This window comes from Octopus bimaculoides, chromosome 26 (genome assembly GCF_046866305.1).
Source record: "Octopus bimaculoides isolate indiv1 chromosome 26, ASM4686630v1, whole genome shotgun sequence".
NCBI classification, from domain to species: Eukaryota; Metazoa; Mollusca; class Cephalopoda; order Octopoda; family Octopodidae; genus Octopus; species Octopus bimaculoides.
This window is the reverse complement of record NC_142953.1, coordinates 22,516,140-22,531,855: the sequence shown is the minus strand read 5'-3', so window position 1 is coordinate 22,531,855 and position 15,716 is coordinate 22,516,140. Positions and strand designations below refer to the sequence as shown.

The 15,716-nt window shown below is 40.2% G+C and overlaps 1 protein-coding gene across 1 annotated transcript in view; it reads left to right on the top strand.

The window, feature by feature from the left end:
- Window positions 1-15,716, top strand: part of LOC106868856 (cilia- and flagella-associated protein 100-like) — a 58,963-nt gene that overhangs the window by 21,150 nt on the left and 22,097 nt on the right. Inside the window, exons 5-12 of the mRNA XM_089343067.1 lie at window positions 360-523; window positions 3,436-3,592; window positions 4,212-4,321; window positions 7,402-7,465; window positions 10,293-10,444; window positions 11,131-11,229; window positions 11,959-12,078; window positions 14,886-14,982. Of these exons, the coding sequence (XP_089199193.1) occupies window positions 360-523; window positions 3,436-3,592; window positions 4,212-4,321; window positions 7,402-7,465; window positions 10,293-10,444; window positions 11,131-11,229; window positions 11,959-12,078; window positions 14,886-14,982 (963 nt within the window). The remainder of the gene's footprint in view (window positions 1-359; window positions 524-3,435; window positions 3,593-4,211; window positions 4,322-7,401; window positions 7,466-10,292; window positions 10,445-11,130; window positions 11,230-11,958; window positions 12,079-14,885; window positions 14,983-15,716) is intronic.

Below are 15,716 nucleotides of genomic sequence, written 5' to 3'. Positions count from 1 at the left end.
GTGGTGGAGTGATAGTGATGGTAGTTGTAATGGTGGTGGTGGTGGTGAGGGTGGTGCTGGTTGTGGTGGTGGTGGTGATGGTTAGAATGGTGGTAATGCTGGTGGTGGTGATGGTGGTGGTGGTGGTTGTGAGGGTTTTGGTGATGGTTGTGGTGGTAGTGGTGGTGATGGTGGTGGGGTGATAGTGACGGTAGTTGTAATGGTGGTGGTTGTGGTGGTGGTGAGGGTGGTGGTGGTGATGGTTAGAATGGTGGTAATGCTGGTGGTGGATGTGGTGGTAGTGGTGGTGAGGGTGGTAGTGTAATGCTGGTGGTGGCAGCCATGATTAACGAAGTCTCTTCTCTCCATTCCTCCGCCAGTATGCTATTGGTGTAATGCGACACGAGATGCGGAAGCTGGACGAAATCGCTCAGGCGGAAGAAAGGAAACTGGAAATGGCAGAACAATATTTGGAGGAAGATGCTTCGATGTTTGATGAATTCTTGAAGGAAAATGACAAGAGTTCTGTTGAAGCCATAAAGATGTAAGTGTTTGATTCGGGAAAGGAAAGGAAAGGAAAGGGAAGGAAGGAAGGAAGTAAGGAAGGAAGGAAGGAAGGAAGGAGGGAGGGGGAAAGAGAGAGGAAGAAAGGAAAGAAAGAGACAGAGAAAGAGGGAAAGAATGGAGAAAGAGAGAGGGAGAGAGAGAGAGAGACAGACAGACAGAGAAAGAAAGGAAGGAAAGAGAGAGAGAGAGAGAGAGAGAAGGAAAGAAAGAGTGAGAAAAAGAAGGAAAGAAAGAGAGAGAGAAGGCAAGAAAGAGTGAGAAAAAGAAGGAAAGAGAGAGAGAGAGAGAAGGAAAGAAAGAGTGAGAAAAAGAAGGAAAGAGAGAGAGAGAAGGAAAGAAAGAGTGAGAAAAAGAAGGAAAGAGAGAGAGAAGAAAAGAAAGAGTGAGAAAAAGAAGGAAAGAGAGAGAAAAAGAAGGAAAGAGAGAGAGAAGAAAAGAAAGAGTGAGAAAAAGAAGGAAAGAGAGAGAAAAAGAAGGAAAGAAAGAGTGAGAAAAAGAAGGAAAGAGAGAGAAAAAGAAGGAAAGAAAGACTGAGAGAGAAGGAAAGAAAGAGTGAGAAAAAGAAGGAAAGAGAGAGAGAAGGAAAGAAAGATTGAGAAAAAGAAGGAAAGAAAGAGAGAGAGAAGGAAAGAAAGCAAGGGAGAGATAAAGGAAGGAAATGAGTTGTTTTTCTTTCTTTTTTTCCAAAATGGTGAAGAAGAATCTGAAGGATTCTTGCCTTGAATTGTCTTTGATTTTTTCAGTTTTTTTCCTTCAAAGTCAACTTTGCCATTTATTCTCCCAACTCCCTCTCTGTTTCACTCTCTCACTCTCTTCATCTCTCTTTCTCCCTCTCTCACATGCTCTTAGTCTGTCTCTCACTCTCTTTGTCTTTCTCTTTTTGTCTCTCTCTCTCTCGTGTCTCTCTCGCTCTCACTTTGCTTTTCTCACTCTCTTCGTCTTTCTCTCACCCCGTCTCTGCCTCTCTCTTTCACCCTCTCTCATTCTCTTTATCTGTCTCACTCTCTCACCCTCTTTATCTCTCTGTCTCTCATGCTTTTTGTCTCTCTTTATCTTTCTCTCTCTCTCTCTCTCTTGTTATCTTTGTCACTCTCTCACTCTTTTCGTCCCTCTCTCTTTGTCTCTCTCTCACTCCCTCTCTTCGTCTCTCTCTCCTCCTCTCTCTTATCCCCCCCTACTCTGCAGTCCACAGAACAGAGAGATGCAGCATACTGTCACCCCCTCATCATACATCTACCCCAAAGAGCCTACGCCAGGAACACTGCTTAAAGTACACAAGGAACCAAAAGTGGAGTTTAACCTCTTCGTATTTTACGACTCCTCTTCCCTTCGAAATTAAAAGAGGGAATTACAGTCCCTTTTATTCTGATCCCACTTTGAAATAGATTATCTTGTTGGACCCAGGGCAACTCTCGGTTCCGCTTCTCAGACTGGGTGGTGCATTGTGTTCTTGAGCAAGCCACTTCGTTCCACATTGTTCTCATCCTCCTTTCGATCAGGAAGGAATGTTGGTTTGCTTGCTTAGCCAACAGGGTGGTGTGATTCGAAGGCTAAAATGATGTAATAGCACATTGTAACCAATGATGTGTAACAACATCTGATAGCCTGGTCGGTCATGTGATCATGTGATCATCATCATCATCATCATCATCGTTTTAACCTCCGCTTTCTATGCTAGCATGGGTTGGACGATTTGACTGAGGACTGGTGAAACCAGATGGCTACACCAGGCTCCAATCTGATTTGGCAAAGTTTCTACAGCTGGATGCCCTTCCTAATGCCAACCACTCAGAGAGTGTAGTGGGTGCTTTTACGTGCCACTAGCACGAAGGCCAGTCAGGCGGGTATTGGCAACAGCCACGCTCAAAATGGTGTATTTTATGTGCCACCCGCACAAGAGCCAGTCCAGGGGCACTGGCAACGATCTCGCTCGAAAGTCTTTACACATGCCATCCGGCACAAGTGCCAGAAAGGCGACGCTGGGCACAGGAAAATTTGATAAAAATATTGTACCTGTTATCAACGTAGCAAAATTCTCATATGAAAGGTTGTTAATCATACAATTTTGTGTGCATATCAATTTAAATAAGAGCTATAACGCGATCCATTGTAAAAACTTTATTAATGACCTATGAACATTTCGATGCAATATCCCGACTCACTCCAGTATGTTATAAAATATGGAATATTGTATCTCTTTAGGGTCAGATTTGATTAATTCATAGCAGACAGTAAATAACAGACAGCATTAATAGTTGTCCTTAAATTACATGTGTATAAACAGGTTGAAATGACATATTGACACTGCATACAATATCGGTTAAGAAAACCGTTACATAGTAAAGTAAGTAAGTAGTGTTGTTAAATTAGGATATTAACCTAGGATGTTTAAGTAGCGAACGAGTAAGGAACGCTGTAATTTCAATAAAAACCGTTGGACTTTTGAAAGTAAATAAAACGAAGAAAGAAAATAATATGTTATATATAATGATAAAAAAATATATTTATAAATTAATGGTCAAAGAGAGGTAATTGTAGTAAATAATATTTATGAAATATATAATCTACTCAAATGTACATAATCATATCAAATAATTATATTTCATTTTAAGTTTAGAACAGTAATATATATATATATATATATATATATATATATATGCACACACGCACACACACACACACACACACACACATACTATGAGGATGATTTTTTTCCCATCCTTTATTGTTAATGAAGTTGTTATTTAATGCATATTAACCCCTTTATCTATCTTAAAATGATCAAAGGGCCTTCCCAAGCAGGGGGTTTTATATGTATCTTTGTCTTTGTCATCCCATGAATTTTTACATTTTTACAAACTAATTTCTTGAAAATTACTCCGATTTCAGTGCTGAACAGGAAACGAAAGAAAAACTAGAGAAAGTTGCTGAAATCAAAAAGATCAATGCATCAATAATGTCACTAAAATCTGAAATATCAAAGGCTGAAGACACATTGAAAGAGTACAAGATATACCGGGATTTTCTGGAGAATCTTGCACCAGTGGTATGTCTATCTCCTTAAAGTAACTGGAATAAGTGTTAAATAAATAAGTGAAAATAGAATGCCTGTGAGTGAATTTGGTTGATGGAAACTGTGTAGAAGCCCAGCATACATGTATATATATATATTTGTCTTTTCTTTTATATCTTTTATTCTTTACTTGTTTCAATCATTAGACTGTGGCCATGCTGGGGTACCGCCTTGAAGGATTTTAGTTGAGTGAATCAACCCCAGTATTTATTTTTTTAAAGCCTGGTACTTATTTTATCAGTCACTTTTTGTTGGACTGCTAAGTCATGTGGATGTAAACACTACAATACCGGTTGTCATGTGGTAGAGATAAACACGGATACAAACACACACACACACACACACACTCATATATATATATATATATATAAGTTTTTTTTTTTAGTTTCTGTCTACCAAATCTAATCTCAAGACTTTGGTTGGCCGAAGGCAACAGTATAAGACACTTGCCCAAAGTTCCAGCATGGCCGCAGTCAAATGACTGAAACAAATGAAAGAATGTGTGTGTGTGTGTGTGTGAGTATGTAGGTATGTATGTTTATATTCACAAAGAATGAACGCATTATTGCCTCTAAATTCCTTTCCACTTTAGGAATGGCAAGAAGAAATAAAACAAAAACGGAAAGATCGACGGCAACTGAAACATATAAAGTCGATGCATCGGGATCAAACAAGCAGTGAACAAGAAGAAAGCAAGATGAAGTAAGAACTCTCAGAAACTTGATTTCTTCAAATTCAAAGAAAAATGTTGAACTTTCTCGAAACCTATTTCAGTTTGTTTTGAAATGTGTCACATATTTTTGAAGACATGAATGTGATTTTGAGGGAGCTCTATCTATCTATCTATCTATCTATCCGGGCCGGGACCTATGGACAACTTCCAGAGATCCCTGGCCTGGCAGTGCTATCGAGAAGCACTACCCGTTCGGGATAAGCTCTACAGGCATGGCTCGAGAAACACGGGGCCGACCTGTCCGAGATGCCAGCAGAGCGACGAAACCGTTCTGCACGCACTCGTACAGTGTCCCACCATTTCCGAGCTGTGGGCTTACGTCGAACAACTGCTATCGCGTGTGGGACGAGTCGGTCTATCAGCCGAGTCTATCGTGAATATTGTCGCGCCTCCTTCCTTTAAACGGGAAGGAAGAGCTATTTTCATCGTACTTGTGGCTATGGCGAAAGAATGTGTATGGTGGACGCGTCTGAAAGGTCTAGAGACAAAGACTTTCCTCTCTGGGCAATCTCTCATCAACTTCTTCAAGTATCACCTGAAGAGGAAGGTGAGAGTAGAAAGGGAAGTCTTGTCTAGTGAATGCTTCAAAAAAAGATGGGTGAATGTAGCAAGGATGGCACGTGTGAACAACGGAGCCATCTTGAGCATAACCCTATGAACAAGAAAAAAAACAAAAAACAAAAAGGCAAAAGAGAGTCACTTACTGTTATAGTTTCTTCAATGAGAATATTGACCAAGGCTACCGTGGTCTTTTCCGTAGGCTTTTCCTTCCACGGCTAAACCTAAACTGTCCTCCCCTCTTTTTACACGAGAACATTACTGTGTGATACACGATCCCTATTGATCGGCCTTTCCTTTTCTTTTTTTTCGATCCCTTTTGATCGACACCACCAATTTTTTTTTTTTTTTTACCTTCCTTCCCCCTTCCAAAAAGAAAAGCTCTACATTGTATTTGTCCCATCTTCGTTGAGCCCTGTGTGGCTAATAAAAGAAATGTATCTATCCATCTTTCTATCTATTTATCCATCTATTTATCTATCTATCTCTCTCTCTATTTATCTATCTATCTATTTTATCTATCTATCTATCTATATATCCATCTATCTCTCAATCAATATATATCTATCTATCTATCTATCTATCTGTCTATATATCTATCTATAAATCTATCTGTCTGTATATATATCTATCAATATATCCATCTACGTATCTATGGATGTATGTATGTATGTATCTATCTATCTATCTGTCTATCTATCTATCTATCTATCTATCTGTCTATCTATCTATCTATCTATCTATCTATCTATATATCTATCTGTCTATATATCTATCTATCAATATTATCTATGTATGTATGTATCTATCTGTCTATCTATCTATCTATCTATCTATCTATCTATCTATCTATCTATCTATCTGTCGATACTAACATATATATATATTACATGGAAAAATGCAAGCAAGAGAAATAATATTCTTAAGATTATAAACCTGGAAAATTACAAGACAAGTTATTCATCTGGTAAAGTATAGAACAAAAGAATTTTTGCTTAAAATATTGCAGCTAAGGATAAAATCTCAAATAAGATATTTAGATTTAGAAAATATTAGCTTTTATTAAAACGAAAACTTTTATTACAAGTTATTACTTCTATTCGTTATTACTTGGTACTTGTATTAAAAATTTTTAAATAACTCAAAATATATTTTGCACTTTAAAAACATTCATTTTTTAAAATTATGAATTAATAATTAGAAATTTGAAAATAAGTTATAAAAAAATAATAATAGTACATAATTAATTAGTACAATAAATAGAATAATACAAGAAATTAGTTATATACTATAGTAAATTCTACCTATAACAACAAAATCAGAGTAAAATTTGCTTGAGTTATTGCCTAAGTTATTGCCAAGTCTTCACATTTTAATCTTGACCCAATGCCTATTTTTTACATAATGAATTTGCCTGCCATATATATTATTCTGCTTTGCATAAAACTTTAGCTATATTGGTACTTCTGATTCTGATTTTTAAAGTATTCAAATGTGTCAATATTTTAACAAAATGATGGTACCTTTTTTAATTATGTTACTTTGTAAATTAAAATCAAATCATTTTTAATATTCAAATTTTATCCTTAGCTGCAATATTTTAAGTAAAAATTTTCTTATTCTATACTTTACTACCAGATGTAATAACTTGTCCTGAACGTACCCCCCATTAGCTCACTCTCTCCATCAAATCGCCGTTGTCTGAACAGGTGCACAGTGTGCCACATGTCAGGTGACAAAGTAATCGCAGGACAACATGAGATGAAGTGTTTTGCTCAAGAATGCAATGCACCGCCCGGTCTAGGAATTGAAACCATGAAAGCAAAATCGTGATGGCACCTGTACCAGTGGAGCACTAAGAGTACCGTCTGAGCGTAATCGTTGCCAGAGCAGCTGTCTGGCTTCCATGCCAGTGGCATGTAAATAGCACCATTTGAGTGTGATCATTACCAGCGTCACCTTACTGACACGTGAAAAGACATTCGAGCAAGGTCGTTGCCAGTGCCGCTGGACTGGCTCCTGTGCAGGTGGCACATAAAATACACCATTTTGAGTGTGGCTGTTGCCAGTACCGCCTGATTGGCCTTCGTGCCGGTGGCATGTAAAAGCGCCCACTACACTCTCGGAGTGGTTGGCATTAGGAAGGGCATCCAGCTGTAGAAACTCTGCCAGATCAGATTGGAGTCTGGTGTAGCCATCTGGTTCGCCAGTCCTCAGTCAAATCGTCCAACCCATGCTAGCATGGAAGGTGGACATTAATTGATGATGATGATGATCTTACGATCGCGAGTGCAACATGGGAGATACAAGATAGCCATTCAGAAACACATAAACATTGTTTACTTCACTTTTTGGTTGCCGCTCCAAATGTGACCTTGTCACAGATACGCACGCACGCACACACACACACACACACACACACGTTATATGTACATGTTCTATATCTCTTTCTGTTATATAATATGTTATGTATGTGATGTTATTTTCCAAGGCGTATCAGTGAAACGGACAGTCATACATCCAGCACCGAATTTACAGACAGCGACAGTGATGATGTAAGTTGAGAGGATATATATTACGATCTTATACAGCTGCATGAATACATACACACACACACACACACACACACACACACATACACACACACACACACACAGACATACATGGTAACAACGCTGCTATAAATTGTGATATCTATATCATGTTCTTATACAGATGCATGACTATACACACACACACACACACATACACACACATATACACACACACACATACACACACACACATACACACACATATATACACACACACATACACACACATATACACACACACACATACACACACACATTCACAAGCACACGTGTACAACTACACACACATACACACACATCAAATAAAAAAAAAAAAACAATGGCACGCCATCAGTTACAATGATAAGGGTTCCAGTTGATCCGATCAATAGAATAGCTTGCTCGTGAAATTTACATGAAAGTGGCCGAGTACTCCACAGACATGCATACCCTTGATGTAGTCTCAGGGAGATTCGGTGTGACACAGAGTGTGACAAGGGTGGCCCTTTTGAATTGCAGGTACTACCTATTTTTGCCCGCCAAGTGGACTGGAGCAACATGAAGTAAAGTGTCTTGCCTAGGGGAATTGAACCCACAACCTTATAATCATGAGCAAAATTCACTAACCACTAAACCACATGCTTTCACACATACATACACACATTTATATGTACTTACATATGCACACACATATACACACACTTACATATGCCTACATGCACACACACACAATTATATTCTTTTCTACTCCAGGCACAAGGCCCGACATGTCTTTTGTGGGGCCAATCGATTAGATCAACCCCAGTTTGAAACTGGTACTTAATTTATCGGCCCCGTAAGAATGAAAGCAAAGTCGACCTCGGCAGAATTTGAACTCAGAACATTAAGACAGATGAAATACTCCTAGGCATTTCGCCCGCCATGCAAACACATGATTATATTGTGCCTACATATACATACATAAATACATACATACATACACACGCTTATATGTGCTTACATGCACACACATATACACACACTTATATGTGCCTACATACACACATATATATATACACACATACTCTTATATCTGCCTACATATACACACACACACACACACTTATATGTGATTACATACACACACATATACACACAAAGGCACTTATATGTGCCTACATACACTCACATATATACACACATACTTTATGTGTGCCTACATACACACACATATACACACACACACTTATGTGCTTACATACAAACACATATACACACACACACACTTATATGTGCTTACATACATATGTATACACATACACACACTTATATGTGCCTACATACACACATATACACACACTTATATGTGCTTATGTACGCACACACATCCACACTTATATGTACTTACATACACACATATACATACACGCACACACACTTATATGTACCTACATACACATATATATACATAGACACACACTTATATGTGTTTACATACACACACATATATATACACACATACAATATATACCTACATACAGATACATAAACGCACACACATATGTGCCTACATACATACACACATACATACACACACACACACACCTATATGTGTTTACACACACACACACATATATATATACATACACGCACATTTATATGTGCTTATATACACACACATATATACACACAGACATATATGTGCCTACACACATACACACACACTTATATGTGCCTACATACATATATACACACACATTATGCCTACATACACACACATACATGCACACACTCAAGCGCACACATACACACTGTGACAGTGATGATGTAAGCCATAGAATCTACATTATGATCTCATACAATTAAATGAATACACACACACACACACACACACACACACATGCACATATATGCACATACATACACGCATACACACGAATACACACACATACAAATACATACTCAAACACACACACGTACAAACACATATCTGCACACACACACACACACACACACGCGCATACACACACACACACACACACACACACACACATCCACATCCACACAGATTTTCTTAGCATTTTTCTCTTTTGGTTCTGTGAGGAATGCAAAGCCATTTCTCCTGCCATATTCTGCCAAAGTCTCCAAGACTGAATTCTTTGTCTGAATGTTTCTAACAAAAGGGACCAAGACACAGACCCCCACCCTTCATCCATCCACCAGGTGGTGCTGCTAAACTGGGCAACAGATCGAGTCCATTCATTCCCAAGTCGGAAGTCTCTCTCTCTCTCTCTTTCTATCTCTCTCCTTATCTATCTCTCTCTTTCTTTATTTCTCTTTCTTTCTTTCTTTCTCTCTCTCTTTATTTCTCTCTCTCTCTCTCTTTTTCTATCTCTCTCTTTCTCTCTCTTCCTTTCTTTCTTTCTCTTTCTTTCTTTCTCTTTCTTTCTTTCTCTTTCTCTCTCTTCCTTTTTTCTTTCTCTCTCTCTCTCTCTGTTTCTTTCTTTGTTTCTTTCTTTCTCTCTCTCTTTCTCTCTCTCTCTCTCTCTCTCTCTCTCTCTCCCCTTCTCTCTGTCTTTCCCTCTCTTCCTTTCTTTCTCTTTCTTTCTTTCTCTTTCTCTCTTCCTTTTTCTCTCTCTCTCTCTCTCTCTGTTTCTTTCTTTGTTTCTTTCTTTCACGCTCATTCTCTCTCCCCCTCCCCTTCTCATTCTTTCTTCCTTTCTTTTGCCCTCATTGTCTCTCTCCCCTTCCCCTCTCTCTCTTCCTTCCCACTCTCCCTCTCTCTCTTTCTCCTTTAATGCAGGATGCCTTTTTCTGTCTGTTGCCACAGGAAGTGGAATTGTACTTCACAACTCCGCAGCAAGTGTTGGATATCTTCTCTGAACTCGAAGAACAAAATCTGACTTTGATCCAGAACACTCAGGAGACAGAGGAGACCCTGGAAGACATCAAACAGTCGTTCGAAGCCAACCGAAAGAAAATGTAAGAACAAAAGACAACAGCACAAGACACATACGATGCCGTGCTGACAATTCTGGTTGTTTTCCGTTCTTTCTAGTGTTTTTATTGCTGTCATTGTTTGTTTAGACCCAGGCCAATGATAGAGGAGAAGTAGGCTGTAATCAAAGCCTTTCCAACCATCACCCTACTCTTCTAACACACAATGTATCTAACATCTCCTCCTTGTTTTTATCCTCCTCCTCCTCCTCCTCCCTGTCACACTTCCCTTCTTCCTCTTCTTCCTCATCCTCCCCTATTCCTCCTCTCCTTCATCCCCCTCCCCTTCCTTTCCTCCCTTTCCTTTCCTTCTTGTTTTCTTCTTTCCCTTCCCCTCCTCTTCCCTTCTCCCCTTTTCCTTTTTTGTTACCCCCTCCTCCACCTCCTCCATTTTTTTATCCACTTCCTCCCCATTTTCCCCCTCCGCCTCCACTTATTCCAACCATTGACAGAATTCAAACCTAAAAGGTCCACAACAGACACCACAAGGTATCGTTCCTCCTCTCCCCCCTCCCCCACACAGTCCCATCCACCACTTCCCAAAGCATTCTTGGCATTCACCAGAATAGGTCCATTGATTTCATACCAGTTATATCACAGGTACCATTAAATTAAACAAGAAGCGATACTGTTATGATTCATGGTCCCTATTATATATATTTTTTTTTCAGGGAGAAAGAAACTTGGTCCCTTAAAGACCAAATTGAGAAGACCAAAGTTAAAATACAGGAAGAAGAAGAAATGGCGGCGGATCTTGAAATGAAAGTAAAGTAAGTTAATATGGAGTTGATCCATAGTTTCTACGGCTGGATGCCCTTCCTAATGCCAACCACTCAGAGAGTGTAATGGGTGTTTTTAGGTAACCACTGGCACGGGTGCCAGTTGCATGACAATGGTATCTGCCATGGCTCTGATTTCACTTGGCTTGATGGGTTTTCTACTCAAGGTAGAAACTCTTGGTCATTTGCCATTGCCTCAGTGAGGCCCAATGCATGAAAGGTGCTTTTTACCTGCCACCCATGTGCTAGTTACACAACACCAGCATCAGCATCAGCCACATTACCTACACATGTCCGGACGTTTAAACAACTGCTCTATATTTTATGGGTAAGCTCTTCTCTTGATTTATGATATTGTAACAAATATATATGTATACACACACATACACACACACACACACACACACACACACACACACACACGTACACATGTGTTGGCAATTTTTTTTCCTCCTTCCTTTTCTATTGGTCTTTCCCCTGTCTCCTGTTTCTGAAGAAGAGCGTCTGCTCGAAACGTTAAACCAGCTTTCTTTCCTTCACTGAGCTTCTGCTAATACTTTACATGTACCACGTCCTCGCATTGTTGTTTTTTTTTGCGTTTGTTCTTCATTTTTTTGTGGGGTGGATTTACAATATATATATATATATATATATATATATATATATATATATATATATATGCTTCTTTGTTTATCCTGCTAATCATTTCCTTTGCACCAGATTGTTCTCAGCAAGTGGTAACATGCAGTCAGCTGACCAAAATTCTATGCTTGATGAACTAAACAAGAAGGTCGAAGAAGTCTATCGAGGTATTATTGGAACTAATGAAGCCAACATTGAGTAAGTCTTTAAAATTCTTTGCTGTTTACTGTCTAAAAATGCTAAACGCTACCGTCTATAGAAAGCTAAAGTTAAGATATCTGTTTGGGTGTACTTTAAATTTTACAAAAAATGATCCATTCATCATCATCATCATTATCATCATCATCATCATTTAACGTCTCTCGTCTATATTGGCATGGGTTGGATGGTTTGACCAGGGCTGGTAAGATGAGGGGCTGCACCAGACTCCAGTCTGATTTGGCATGGTTTCTAAGGCTGGATGCTTTCCCTAACACCAACCACCCCAAGAGTGTAAGGGGTGCTTTTATGTGCTGCTAACATGGCTGCCAGTTGCGTGACATCAATATCTGCCACAATTACGATTCACTTGGCTTGATGGGTCTTCTCAAGAATGTCATTTGTCATTACTTCTGTGAGGCCCAGTGTTTGGAAGGTGCTTTTTATGTGCCACCAGAACGCCAGTTATGTGACACCAGCGTCAACCACACTGCCTCCATGAGGCCCAACACTTGAAAGGTGCTTTTTACGTGCCACCAGAACGGGTACCAGTTATGTGACACCAGCGTCAACCACACTGCCTCCATGAGGCCCAACACTTGAAAAGTGCTTTTTACGTGCCACCAGCATGGGTACCAGTAATGTGACACCAGCATCAGCCACATTATCTCTGTGAGGCCCAACACTTGAAAGGTGCTTTTTACGTGCCACCAGAACGGGTACCAGTTATGTGACACCAGCACGGGTGCCAGTTATGTGACTCTGACAATGACCACGGCTCGATAGGTCTTCTTAAGCACAGCATATCGCCAATGTTTTAATGTTGGTTTTATTGAGAAATGGTTATATTAAGCACCATATAAATCACAACTTATAACATATAATTATCCCGGTATATTATGATAATTCTATTGACCAGACTATCAGATGTCGCTGGTCACAATGCACTTTACATCATTTTAAACTTTGAATGATGCCGACCCACTGGCTAGGCGAGCAGGCCGACATTCTTCCTGATTGGAAAGCCTGTCCATTGCAGGGTGGACCCATTTGTAACTGAGTGGACTGGAGCAATATGGACTCAGTTTATGAGTTTAATTTATTCCCGAAGACCATTCATCACCTGAAATGCTTGTAGACTTAAACTTAAACTATTCTTCCTGTTGGAAGCACAACAGCAAATCTGACCAGGAGGATGTGCCCTGAGTGAAAACTACACACCAAATGATGCTCTTTCTCCTCGATACTCCCAGTTTGTCATCAATTGTTGTTACCAGCTTCCGTGTTCATTACTCGAGATACCAATCGTTACCCAAGACGTTTTATGATTGGAAAATTGTTAGTAAACTGATTTGTTCATGACTTGAAGTGTATATAAACTGAGGTTCTGTTGTACTCTTAAGTTTAAGCTTCTTTGTCTCATCCCTTCCAGTTCGTTTCTGGGCCCTGGAACCCTCAAAACAGGGAAAAAGAAAAAAAAACAAACTTAGTTATTTGATCAACATGGAAAAATAACTTCTTTTCATTAATAGAACAGAATAAAATGACATGTGCCCGTGTAGGCACAAAGACAAGCAAAATGTAGACACCCTCCCCAATGCGCACACACACACACACACACAAGACACATTCACCAGATGATGATGATGATGACAATAATGATGATGATGATGATGATAAGGAGGAGGGTAAGGAGATGGAGGGAGCATGTTAAGAATCCAACAGGGTTGACCACCACGGGCCCTGACTCCAGGTCACGTCTTCAGTCCATAGTTCATTTCCTTTTCTTGTTTCGCACCCTTTCCCCACCCCCACTCGTCACAGACACCGCCACCCACCCCACCCGGTGGGGGGGGGGAGAAAGGAAGGCTGTGGGTGTTGCCCTGTCCTCGATGCAATTTTTTTACGAAAACAAAAAAAAACGAAAAAGAAAAAAAAGAAAAACACAAATGCAACTCAGGGTGGACATTTGAAGCCACTGTGTTATGTCATGTGGTGGTGGTGGCAGGGGGGGGGAATGCAGTTGGGTGCATTGTGGTAGGCTGTTGTTTAGTCTCTGCCTCATTATGTTGATCTGGTATGACAGGGATTTCGGTGATATCGGTAACATCTAGCACTACCACCTACGCCACAACTACCACCACCACCACCATCACCACTAGCAGCATTTGAAGCCATTAGTACTTGTGAGTTCGTTAACATGTAAGCAATTAATTAATCGAGTGTTTGATTAATCGATCAGTGAGGGAGGGAGTCAATCGATTGGCTGGTCAAAGGGCTCGTTGCCATTCATGACACTCATCGATGAAATGCCCCCGGTACTCCAGGTCTGCTCAGCCTGGAGGAGCGATTCCTCAGGCTCATGACGTAGCGAGGAGGTGGGGTCGTGAGGTGATAGAGGGATGACGATGGTGGTGGTGGTGATGGTGATTATGGTGGTGGTGGTGGTGGTGGTGATGACAATGACGATGACGGCGATGATGGTTGTGGTGGTGGTAGTTATGGTGGTGGTGATGACAATGTCACTGATAATAATGTTGGCGATGTCGACGATGTTGTCGTTTAGCCCCATGTCAGTCCTGAACGATGAGACTTATGACTAAAATCGTTCCAGCCACGACCACCCAACCCCAACTGCTTGACGACGTAGTTGATTGTTGATTGTTGATCACGTTAACCTGAGGCAATAAATCTTCTTTTCTTATCTTCCTCCTCGCACTCCTCCTCCTTCTCCCACTCCTCCTCTTTCAACTCCCCCCCTTCTTTTCCCTCCTACCCTAAACCCTCCTCCCTTCCCACCTACCCAGTACCCTACAGATGCTGACCAACATTGAGAACCGTCTGGAGGAATTATTCGAACTGGAGGAATCTTTGCCGGCCGACAAAGTGGAGGCAGCCAAACGGGTAGAGTAGAGCCTTTAGCATTATCTCCCTTTACTTCAGTTCATGTTACCATTGCGGCTGCTGCTGTTGTTTTTGTTGTTTTTGTTATTGTTGTTTTTGTTTTTGTTGTTTTTTATCATTGTTGTTGTTGTTGTTGCTGTTTTTGTTGTTGTTGTTGTTGTTTTTGTTGTTGTTGTTATTGTTGTTTTTGTTGTTGCCATTGCTGCTAATGTTCTTGCAGTTGTTGCTGTTGTTGTTTTTGCTGCTGTTGTTGTTGTGGCTGTTATTGTTGTTGTTGTTGTTATTGCTGCTGCTGCTGCTGTTGTTCTTGTTGATGGCTTGTCAGTTCATTACCCAGTGCACCCATGGTGATGGGTACAAATGACAATCCATTGTCCAGGCACAAGAGCTGAAAGTTCCACATTAGTGCACCACAAATCTTCCCTTTTTCCCTGGATGGCCCATGGTCTTCATTGGACATTCACGTCTGCTGACCTCTATAACGCTGCTGTATGTGCACATGTATGTGTGTGTATATGTATGTATGCATGTAGTTGGTATGTATGTGTGTATGTATGTGTGTGTGATTATCTGTAGGTATATATGTATGTATGTGTGTGTGTATGTATGTATGTACAAGGGGTGTTCATTAAAGATGTCCTCTAACCCACTTCTGGTTACTGCAAGAAACGGAACTTGTACAGGTATCATCATACATGTCTCTACATGTCACATTGTAAATTGCAGCTTTCCAC